This window comes from Lycium ferocissimum, chromosome 10 (assembly GCF_029784015.1).
Source record: "Lycium ferocissimum isolate CSIRO_LF1 chromosome 10, AGI_CSIRO_Lferr_CH_V1, whole genome shotgun sequence".
Classification (NCBI taxonomy): Eukaryota; Viridiplantae; Streptophyta; class Magnoliopsida; order Solanales; family Solanaceae; genus Lycium; species Lycium ferocissimum.
The window spans coordinates 7,999,558-8,011,758 of record NC_081351.1 but is presented as its reverse complement, the minus strand read 5'-3'; the positions used below and the strand labels follow the sequence as shown (position 1 = coordinate 8,011,758).

At 37.1% G+C, this 12,201-nt stretch overlaps 1 protein-coding gene across 1 annotated transcript; it reads left to right on the top strand.

Annotated features, from left to right (window-relative positions):
* Nucleotides 1-3,873: 3,873 nt before the first annotated feature.
* LOC132034572 (uncharacterized) lies at nucleotides 3,874-5,926 on the top strand. Its single transcript, XM_059424967.1, has 3 exons — nucleotides 3,874-4,149; nucleotides 4,287-4,709; nucleotides 5,822-5,926. Exons 1-3 carry the CDS (start codon nucleotides 3,874-3,876, stop codon nucleotides 5,924-5,926), a joined length of 804 nt encoding a protein of 267 aa, XP_059280950.1.
* Nucleotides 5,927-12,201: the final 6,275 nt, after the last annotated feature.

Sequence of the window (12,201 nt, the reverse complement as noted above, 5' to 3'; positions counted from 1 at the left end):
TATTTCGATTCAATCGAAAGAAAAGACAAAAATTGCTCCTCATTTTTTTCCTTGTACGCACCAGTGTTCATTTTTTCCTTAAATTTTCTTCTCGTAGTCCGCTTTTGTACACATGCACACATGATAACATTTTTATATAGGATACCTTTTTCCTTCATACCCTACACTAGCACACATGATAACATTTCTACATAGGATACCTTTTTTCTTCACACCCTACACTAGCACACATGATAACATTTCTACATAAGATACCTTTTTCCGATACCTTTTTCCTTCATACCCTACACTACACGCATGATAATATTTCTACATATGATTCTTTTGCCCAAAATCCTACACCACACCATAACAGCTAGACCTAGAGAGCTAACAAAAAAAAAAAAAAAAAAAAAAAAAAATCCACTACACACATTAACCACCCTAAGACACCAATCTGCCACACCAAAAAAAATCACTACCAGCCGCAACTCACAAAAAAATGAGCTGAAATCTCATAGTGGTTCTGCTCGGTTGTCTTCGAGCTCTCCTGTCGGTGGTCAAATTTTAATCTCGTGTTCAGTCAAGGTTCTATATCAGGATTAAATTTTGGGGTTATCATTGGACAACTTTGAACTTCTCTCTATATTGACGTCAAGTTTACAATTTAATATCATAGAAGCTCCTTTTGCTCAAACAGGTTCATTTTTATCCTCAATGTATATTCTATTTGTGTTGATGACAATGAATCGTGATTTGAGCCTAACTAAAGAAAAGAAGAGATCTTTTCATTTAATGACTTATATGTTTGTCTGCTATGGTCTTGGTCACATGTTTAAGAGCTCATTTTCTTTAGCATGTTAATTTTTGTTCAAGTTGTCAAGAAACTGCATTTTAATTGTATTGGATTCAAGAAAAACATATATTCTTCTTTGTTCCTTTTTTAACTTTTAGTGTCTTTTTTCATGAAATTAATGAGCATGCTATTAAGTTGGATTTGTGTTTTTTCATTTATACCTTAAGGTAGCACGTTTGGATGGTGATATATTAGTTTCTTAGTTATGTTCTTGGAAAGATTTGGGAACATAACTTGGCTAAAGTTAAGTTTAATAATTTCCTAGCTTAAGTTACGTTTATTTACGAGTGCCAATGTATATATGGGATGCTATACAAGTGATGTTTTATTTGGGACATTTTCCCACTTGAATGAATACGGTGATTTTCATTAAAGGCCTAAGTAATTGCTCTTTTGTTGGTTCTCAAATGGGTCAAATATTTGTGGCTTGGGGTTTCCTCTGCTTGCTTATTGATATTAAAAGAGGGAGATTAAGTTTTAATTTTATTTTTCTAAAAGATGAGATTGGAACGGAGATTTTAACCACTTCTTTTGTTACTTATCATTTTAAGCTTTCTGTATTCATTACAAGTGCCTTGAGTGAGTTTTCTTATTTGTTGGTTCTGTGCGTTGTGATGATAGTATTTTACATTAATTCATGAATTTGGTTTGATTAGTATACATGTGTATTTAATGATTTGGGCTGTGGGATTTAGTTGATGTTGAGATTTTGTTTTTCTTTTTCGGCTCTGGATTATTTTAAGGCCCAAATTAATTAATTAATTGTGAGATGAGCGAGGTGAGGTGCGAATTAGTTCAAACCCCGTTGTCAAATATAAAAGAAAAAAGCGGAAAAACCAATTATAAGGGAGCGAGATGGGTTGCAAATTTATTCAAAGCCCGTTGTCAAAGAGTGAAAAAAAAAAGAGACTAGAAAATGATAAAGAAAGGTGTCTCAGATTTAGAGACGAATAATCCTTTTTAACGATAGATTCTCTTAGGTGCGTTTAAATGTTGACTATGTGTTCGGTTACGGACCTTGGTTAAACATTAATTAATAACTCAAAAGAGTCATGTGGGTAGTTACGCTCCTTGACTTTATAAATAATTCGAGTTTGACCGTGTGTTTGGATACATTCGGTCAATTCTTGTAAATGAGAGGCTTTGTGGGTGGTTACGCTCAAGCCGAAAATATAAGTCATATTTCTAAACAATTTTAGGTAATTAAGCGAGTAAAATAAACACGTTCTATCCAAGAATTAATTTTAGCCAAGTATAAGTCGATAAAAGCGACCGTGCTAGAACCACGGGACTCGGGGAATGCCTAATACCTTCTCCGCGATCAACAGAATTTCTTACCCGGTCTTTTGTTTTCGCAGACCAAAAATAAAGAGTTATTTTTTTTTGATTGGGATTCAATAAGGTGACTTGGAACACCAAAACTCAATTCCAAGTGGCGACTCTGAATAAATAAATAATCCCTTCTCAAAACGTCACTTCAATTAGTAAAACCCTTTTAATAATAAAGCTCGTGTCCTTCGGGGCCCGAAAAAAGGGGTGTGACATCTCTGGCAACTCCGCTGGGGACTAACGTAATTCGAGCTTTATATATATTGACTTACGTTTGACTTTCCTTATTTCTTGGATTTATATTGTGTTTGTTAGCCTGATGTGCTCTTTCCGCTTTGATATTTTGTGACTGTATATATAAACTGTCTTCTCTCGCGTACCCCTCTGAGTCTTTGAACACATTCACCACTGTTCACTGTGTGTGCGGTTACGCTCCACAAAACTTTCTGTCCTAGATGAGCCTGTGTGCGGTTACCCTCTTGGTTCAGGTTTATTAGTCACACATGTTAGGCGGGGTTGGACCACTAGTGAAGTCGGAAAAGCTTTGCTACCGGCAATCTGACACTTCCCCGGCTCGAGTTTTCCGCTCGGGTAAGCTAGTCTAGACACTTTCTCCTTCAGGATGTTAAACCTAACAGAACAAGCCACAAGCGATGATTATCCCTAGTAGGCTATGCTTTGTTTGCATCACTTACATTTGACTTAATGGGATTCGGCACAGGAGCCGAGTCTGTCTAGGACATGGACCCATTCCTTTGACCAACATGTGCATCCTTATCTGGCTATTTGTTGCATCTTTGAGGGTAAAAGGGTCATTTGATGGACTGATATTTCGAGTGGTGGTGTGTGGAAAGAAAAGAAATGAGGGAAAGGTTTGAAAGGAATAGAGGAGTTTTTGATAAAAAGATTTTCTTGTTTTGTAGGAGTTCTTATGCATTTTAAAAATTCCAAAAATATTTTATTTTATTTTTTATTTATTTCTTAACGAAAATCACAAAAAGTTTATTTTAGTTTCTTTAGCATAGTTCAAGGGTAGATAAAATGAAAAAAAAAAAGATTTTCCTTTCCATACTATTTTTACAAAAAAAAAAAAAAAAAAAAAAAAAAAACAAAACAAAAAAAAAAACACAAATGTTTCAAGTTAACTCAACTATCCAATCTGGACGAGCTACGCAAAGACCTGATTCCCGTCCCTCGAGGCAGCGATAGGTAGGCAGCCCTTCTCGGGTTCGGTGATCTTTATTAAAAAAAAAAAGTAGTTAAAGAAAGGTAAAAGAGTGGAGAGAAAAAGAGAGATAATCATAAGGAAAAATGTGGAAGGAAAATGAGTGAACCGAGAGGTGTGGAAAGAAAAAAATGCAAGAGTGGAAAGAAAAATCGAGCGAAAATGGGGATGATGCCAAAATGACATTACCCTTAGAATCATTCTAGAACTGATAGTTGTGGATATGTGCATTGCACGCAGTTCCCTAACCCACATTTTTTTTTCATGATGTTCGATTTTAGAAAGTGGTTGGTTTGTAGTACATTGGCAACACACATCTACTTCACTAGATCAAAAGGAGGTATGCCTATGTCGAGTGGAATTGAACTCCCAATAGTCAGTACTGAGGAAAGACAAGGACATGAGGGTCAACAGGAATCAACCGTTGTTGAGGAAAATAGGTTGTTGAGGCAACATATGGTGGGGCTGTTACAAGAATGGTCGAATGGCAGGCAAACCGCCCCAAGCAGTCCCTGGTTTTTCTGACATCACGCCTATGGAACATGCATATACTCAGGCCTCACTCTCCACGTCAGAAGATCTAGTGCACCCTTATGGGTTTGCTTATGGTCTTGGTGCCTATACTAATTTGCCTAACATCACTGAAACCTCCACAAGTCGTCCTCTGAGGGTGCAAATCAGGACTGATATTCAGGGCATCACAATAGTGCCACCCGTTTATACGTTCTCGCAGCCTAATCCTACAGTTATGACAACTACTGTGCCCATTAACACGATTCCCAACCCACTATGGTGCAAAGACAAAATCATGTGCCACAATTTGTTACCCGTCAAGATTAGTACTACCCATCAGATTTCACATTCATGGGCCCAGATCCTTATCACTCCATTTCATAGTTTAATTCTCTTATTGACATTGAGAGACCTGTGAAAAATGCTGAACATGAGGACATGGCTAGAAAAATGAAAAGCCTGGAACAAGCTATGAAGAACTTACAAGGATTGGGAGGTTATAAAAGTGTCTCGTTCAGAGATTTGTGCATGTTTCCCGACGTTCATCTATCCCTCGGATTCAAGTCTCCGAAATTTGAGAAGTGCGATGGTCATGGTGATCCCGTAGCACATTTGAAGAAGTATTGTAATCAACTAAGAGGAGCAGGGGGTAAGCAAGAATTGCTTATGGCTAATTTTGGTGAGTGTTTTACAGGGTTAGCCTTAGAATGGTTCATTGACCAAGACATCACTAAGTGGCATATTTGGGACGACATGGCTCAAGAGTTTGTGCAGCAATTTCAATACAATAAAGACTTAGTCCCTGACGTAAGTCTCTGATCAATTTGAAGAAGAAATCTACAGAAAATTTGTGGAATTTTCCATTAGGTGGCGAGAGCAAGCTACTAGGGTGAGACCGCCATCGAAAGAAAGCAAAATTGTGGACTTTTCTCCAAGCTCAAAATGAAGAATACTATCAAGATATGCTCCCCTCGCCTTGGGAAAATCATTTGTTGAGGCCATGAAAATGGGGGAGATGGGATCAGAACAGGGTGTATTGTGAGTTTCGCTACCCTAAAGTCCACCACACATGTGATTCAAGGTGGGTCAAGGAATTTCGGGATAAAGATGGTTTGAAATGATGATGTTGCAATGGTTGTATCTGGCCAACGTCGTCACTACACTCAGCCTTAATGTCGATCACCAAATTACACACAATGGCAAGCACTAATGCCACATAACCCTCGTCCGCTTGCACAGAATTTCCAAGCACCATATAATCCTCATTCAAGGGTGGAGTACCGAATGAGACAGAAGCCAAGAGACAGTTTCACACCAATTGGAGAATCCTATACTAGCTTATTCCAGAAATTAAGACATATGGGCATGATCACTTCTCTTTTTGGGTATACTTCTGTCCCACATTCAAAAAGTTTTGATCCCACCGTACGATGTCCATATCATTCTGATATCCAGGGACACAGTACTGAAGATTGTCGCACTTTGAAAAGAGAAATAGAAAGAATGATTCAAGAAAAACTTATTGTGGTGCAGGACAGCGACACTCCATGCGGCACACAAAATCCTTTACCAATACATGATAATGCACACTTTGTGGGAATGTGCGAGTTGGTCAAACGGACCCAGAACCTATGTGTTGAGGATGTGACATTGGTGAAGGTTCCTATGTGCAACTTAGTGGCTAAGATGACAGCTTTGCAATTGGAAAGTCACTCCTCTCCCATCTAGGAAGGAGTCTTGGTAGTTTGTTTAACGTTTTTTCTGTTATCCGGATTATTCAGGGTTGTAATCTGGACTTTACTTTGCTTGTTTTTATGTTCAAACCCTTTTATCCCTTTTGTTTAATGAAAAAAAAGTTTTTGTTTTTGTCAAATTTTTAATTCATTTTGTTTAGTTTTCTTTTGTATAGTTTGTTTCAGGCTGGCTTTAGTGACATAACATGCATGCGGAATTTTTGGTCAGATTTTAAAACCTGGTCTAGTCAGGGAACAAATGCACTGAAAATTGTGAAGAAGAACATTTGAGGAAAACAACATAGATTGAAATATTTAGGAAGTATATTCCATGTAATATAGGAGTGGATTAATTGTCAAAAAGCAAGTTTTCTCCAATCAACATGAGTCATCTATTGTAAAGAGATACCGTTCGATTTTCACTTCTCATTCTCTAATTGTATGCTTTGTACTTGACATTTTAAAGGATTGGTATGACGAAGGCTTCTCATTCTTCTATCTAAACATTGTGTCACCCTTTGCTACCCCTTTGAGCCTTAGTTTTATTTTCTTTCATACCCCACTTTTGGAATCAAAGTATAGTACCAAAAACAAAAAAAGAGACGAAAGAGAAAAAGTGAAAAGGTAAGGAAAAAGTCAAAATGAAGAGAAAAGAGTTGAAAGAAAAAAGAAATGAGCTGCCTGAACTATGTTCAACCTGATTCTTGTTTTGGCAAGATACGTAGGCATCCCTACCTTGGGGTTCGGTCCAACCAAATAAAAATTCAAAATTCCCTGTTTCAAAGAAACTGGGGCAAAAGTTGTTTTTTCTTCTTCTTTGAGTCGGTTCCAAAAGTTGTAGATTTCAACCCTATTATTTTAGTGTTATCTTCGAGCCTCCATGCCATTCCTTCTTTCCAACCCTATCCAAAAACCATGTTACAATCAAAAGAAAGACCTTCAGATCAATCTTTGATATGTCAAGGCTGAGCATGAAATGGGTATAAGACATTTGAATCATGGGCATTACGTGTCTTCATCAACATAAGAACAAGAAAGGAGAAAATGAAAAGGAGAGAGTCTTATAGGTGAAAACCTTCACGGGCACCGTTAGGCGATAGTGAGTTGAGAGAAATAAAAATGAGAGAGTCTTATTGGTGAAAACCCTCACAGGCACCATGAGGCAATGGTAAGATGAGATACAAGCAAATGAGAGAGGCTTAGTGGTGAAATATTTTCGGAGCACCACTAGCCGAATGAGATTTATGAATTTGATGAAGAAGTAGGGATGTGAAGCCTGATTTCAAAACAATTTATGAGAGCACAATAGGAGTTGAAGGATAGATCGGTTTAAATGGGGGATCAGCCTACTCAATCCAAAATTCATGTCATGACAATTGGATCCAACTACCACATTCAACTCAGTGTCATTTTTTAGTCCTTCCCCAAGAGGGTTGTCTCTTATTGAATATTGTTTCTTTTCATTTCTACATTGTTTTATTTTCTTTCCTTTTTCTTTCTCTTGCTTTGTTCCTTTGAGTCAGTCCTTGTCAAAACAAGTAAGAAAGGACTTCAAAATCTACTACCAACTTCTCCAATTGCATAAAGCAAAGTTTAGCTAGCTAATCAAAGTGGAAAGATTCAAGAAGAAGTGATATGCACAACAAGTTTTGTTGACAATTGACAAATTTTTGAATTCATGGTTAAATACAAAGGTTTGGTGATTGTTGAAATGCCAGTATATTACATAAAATGTGAGGTTTGAGGTTTTGAGATGTCTCTAATGACAAAGGTTATCGAGACAAGTTGGAATCAGTGTCGAATGGGGAAAAGAAAGAAGCAATCATCCTCAAAGCAAAGGCTACAAGCCAACCACCATGTTTTTAAAACTCACAAATTTTCTTTGTTTTGAAACAGGGATGGATGTTATCTTCAAATCAAAGGTTCATAGTTTGAATATTCAAAGGTACAATGTCTCATTTTTTTTTTTTTGATGCATAAGGCAATGTCACAACATAGGTTTGCAGGTAAGAAAATTAATCAACTTTTCAATTATGAATATTGGCACTCCTAGGAGACTCACTTCTTAGTCAGAGTATTTTAGTTTAACCCCTAAGAGACGCACTTCCTAATTCGAACCTTTACTCTTAGGAGACGCACTTCCTAGTCAGAGTATTTCAGTTCAATCCCTAAGAGACGCACTTCTAAGTCCGGGTCTTCCATGTTTTGATTTTAGGAGACACACTTCCTAATTTGAACCTTTACTCCTAGGAGACGCACTTCCTAGTCAGAGTATTTCAGTTTAACCCCTAAGAGACGCACTTCTTAGTCAGGGTCTTTCAGGTTTTGCTTTTAGGAGACACATTTCCTAATTCGAACCTTTACTCCTAGGAGACACATTTTCTAGTCAGAGTATTTCAGTTTATCCCCTAAGAGATGCACTTCTTAGTCAGGGTCTTTCAGGTTTTGCTTTTACGAGACGCACTTCCTAATTCGAACCTTTACTCCTAGGAGACACACTTTCTAGTCTTAGTCTTTTAATTTTAACCCCTAAGAGACACAATTCTTAGTCTGGGTCTTTTAGATTTTGCTTTTAGGTGACACACTTCCTAATTTGAATCATTACTCCCTAGGAGACGCACTTTCTAGTCAAAGTATTTAAATTTCAACCCCTAAGAGACGTACTTCTTAGTCTGGGTCTTTTAGATTTTACTTTTAGGAGACGAACTTCCTAAATTGAACCATTACTCCTAGGAGACGCACTTCCTAGTTAGAATTTTTCAGTTTTACCTCTAGGAGACACACTTCCTAGTTAGAGCCTTTGATTTTAATTTCATCATTGAATTGTCTTACATATAGTTTTTGATTTTGTTTACACTCACAAAAAATTTCTTGGTGCAAATTAAGCAGAAAAATTTTGTTCGTCTTGTTTGTCTTTGATGATTTGTAGGACCCGCCTGAACAATGGGAAGCAATCCAGGATCCGCCTGAACAACGGGAAGCAAGTCAGGATCGACCTGAAAAATAGAAGAAAAAGGAAGCAAAGAAGGACCCTCCTGAAGAATGAGAAGAAAGTCAGGACCCGCCTGAAGAATGGGAAGAAAGCCAGGACCCGCCTGAAGAATGGGAAGAAAGCCAAGACCCGCCTGAAGAATGGGAAGCAAGTCAGGACTCGCCTGAAGAATGGGAGCAAGTCAGACCCGCCTGAAGAATGGGAGCAAGTCAGGACCCGCCTGAAGAATGGGAGCAAGTCAGGACCCGCCTGAAGAATGGGAGCAAGTCGTGACCTCGCCCGGTGGAAGAAAGTCAGACCCGCCCTCAAGAACGGGAAGAAAGTCGCAGACCCGCTTGAAGAATGGGAAGAAATTCTAGACTCCGTCAAAAAAATGAGAGCAAGTCAGGACCCGCCTGAAGAATGGGATGATCAGGAACCCGCCTGGAGAATAAGACCACCTTTCAATTTCAAGGTCAGGAACCTGCCTAGAAAATAAGGACATCTTTCAATTTCAAGTTCAGGAGCCCGCCTGAAGAATAGGGTGTACTTTCAGTTAGAAGTAGCAGGAGCCCGCCTGAAGAATAGGGTCAACATTCAACTGCCTTTCAACTTCAAGATCAAGACCCCGATGGAGTTTACTTTCAAGTTAAATTTGAGATTGAGGTGTTTATCTCACACTTAGGAAGACATGAAGATTCAAGAGAAGCTCCATAGCTAGGATCTTGTACTTATATTTTCTTTTTCACTTTTGTCTTTCATTTGATATAATAACGAGACCGCTAATTAGAGCCTCGACAGGACCTCGCTTGACTCTCCAACTCAGTATGTTCGATCACCCTTCTTAATCCTTGAACTACATGTGACCTGATTCCCTTATAACCCGGGATATGTAGGATGCCCAAAACCAGGGTTCGGTCGCACCCTTTGCTTGTTTCCCCCTCCTTTAAGAATAATGGTCGGGTCAAACTAGTTTCTTTGTCTACTTGTTTGTCTGAAAACTCTTCGTATTCTCAATCAAACAGGGGCAGATGTAGACACATGATTTTTGACCCTCCTCGGTGTGTTTCACCTTCTAGCGTCCAAATATTTCTTTTAATTGATGTGTCTATTATTCTATTTTACTTAGTAGGTTTATTTACGGAAACGAAAATCAAGGAAAAGTTGTCAAAAAATATTAACTATTTTAGACTGCAAGTTTTGTGTTTCAAATGAAGGAAAATTATAAAAAAGGTCTAGTTTTTGTTTAATTAATTACTTTTGAATTATTTCTTAGTGTAGTGATTTAACTTCCCTTATTTTTGATTTAGAAGTAGTTGATTGATATATTCATCGTGGTATTTTTATTCAATCGAAAGAAAAAACAAAAATTGCTCCTCATTTTTTTCCTTGTACGCACCAGTGCTCCTTTTTTCCTTAAATTTTCTTCTCATAGTCCACTTTTGTACACATGCACACATGATAACATTTCTACATAGGATATCTTTTTCCTTCACATCCTACACTAGCACACATGATAACATTTCTACATAGGATTCTTTTTCCCAAAATCCTACACCACACCGTAACAGCTAGACCTAGAGAGGTAACACCAAAAAAAAAAAAAAAAAAAAAATCCAGTACACACATTAACCACCCTAGCATACCAATCTACCACACCAAAAAAAAAACCACTACCAGCCGCAACTCACAAAAAAAAGAGCTGAAATCTCATAGTGGTTCTGCTCGGTTGTCGCCAAGGTCTCCTGTCGGCGTTCAAATTTCAATCTCTTGTGTCCAGTCAAGGTTCTATATCAGCATTATTTTGGGGTTATCATTGGACAAATTTGAACTTCTCTCTATATTGACGTCAAGTTTACAATTTAATATCATAGAAGCTCCTTTTGCTCAAACAGGTTCATTTTTATCCTCAATGTATATTCTATTTGTCTGCTATGGTCTTCTTGGTCACATGTTTAAGAGCTCATTTTCTTTAGCATATTAATTTTTGTTCAAGTTGTCAAGAAACTGCACCATTTTAATTGTATTGGATTCAAGAAAAACATATATTCTTCTTTGTTCCTTTTTTAACTTTTAGTGTCTTTTTTCATGAAATTAATGAGCATGCTATTAAGTTGGATTTGTGTTTTTTCGTTTATACCTTAAGGTAGCACGTTTGGATGGCGATATATTAGTTTCTTAGTTATGTTCTTGGAAAGATTTGGGAACATAACTTGGCTAAAGTTAAGTTTAATAATTTCCTAGCTTAAGTTACGTTTATTTTTATTTACCAGTGCCAATGTATATATGGGATGCTATACAAGTGATGTTTTACTTGGGACATTTTCCCACTTGAATGAATACGGTGATTTTCATTAAAGGCCTAAGTAATTGCTCTTTTGTTGGTTCTCAAATGGGTCAAATATTTATGGCTTGGGGTTTCCTCTGCTTGTTTATTGATATTAAAAGAGGGAGATTAAGTTTTAATTTTATTTTTTCTAAAAGATGAGATTGGAACGGAGATTTTAACCACTTCTTTTGTTACTTATCATTTTAAGCTTTCTGTATTCATTACACGTGCCTTGAGTGAGTTTTCTTATTTGTTGGTTCTGTGTGCGTTCTGATGATAGTATTTTACATTAATTCATGAATTTGGTTTGATTAGTATACATGTTTATTTAATGATTTGGGCTGTGGGATTTAGTTGATGTTGAGATTTTTTTTTTCTTTTTCCGCTCTGGATTATTTTAAGGCCCAAATTAATTAATTAATTAATTGTGAGATAAGCGAGGTGAGATGCGAATTAGTTCAAACCCCGTTGTCAAATATAAAAGAAAAGAGCGGAAAAACCAATTATAAGGGAGCGAGATGGGTTGCAAATTTATTCAAAGCCCGTTGTCAAAGAGTGAAAAAAAAAGACTAAAAAATGATAAAGAAAGGTGTCTCAGATTTAGAGACGAATAATCATTTTTAAGGATAGATTCTCTTAGGTGCGTTTAAATTTTGACTATGTGTTCGGTTACGGACCTTGGTTAAACATTAATTAATAACTCAAAAGAGTCATGTGGGTGGTTACGCTCCTTGACTTTATAAATAGTTTGAGTTTGACCATGTGTTTGGATACACTCCTTAGTCAATTCTTGTAAATAAGAGGCTTTGTGGGTTGATTACGCTCCTAAGCCGAAAATATAAGTCATATTTCTAAACAATTTTAGGTAATTAAGCGAGCAAAATAAATGCGTTCTATCCAAGAATTAATTTTAGCCAAGTATAAGTCGATAAAAGCGATCGTACTAGAACCACGGGACTCAGGGAATGCCTAATACCTTCTCCCCGGTCAACAGAATTCCTTACCTTGTCTTTTATTTTCGCAGACCAAAAATAAAGAGTCATTTCCTTTTGATTAGGGATTCAATAAGGTGACTCGGGACACCAAAACTCAATTCCAAATGACGACTCTGAATAAATAAATAATCCCTTCTCAAAATGTCGCTTCAATTTGAAAAACCCTTTTAATAATAAAACTTGTGTCCTTAGGGGCGCGAAAAAAGGGTTGTGACACCAGAATACTACGGACAAGTTCTGAGACTAATGATTTACTATTTAAAAGTTTTTT

Bases quoted from the DNA above. Each gene is read 5' to 3' on its own strand.
- LOC132034572 (XM_059424967.1), top strand. From the start codon at position 3,874: ATGGCAGGCAAACCGCCCCAAGCAGTCCCTGGTTTTTCTGACATCACG. The intron at 4,150-4,286 runs GTGCCCATTAAC...TCCATTTCATAG, and splicing joins CTACAGTTATGACAACTACT to TTTAATTCTCTTATTGACAT. The intron at 4,710-5,821 runs GTAAGTCTCTGA...AGTTTGTTTCAG, and splicing joins ATAAAGACTTAGTCCCTGAC to GCTGGCTTTAGTGACATAAC.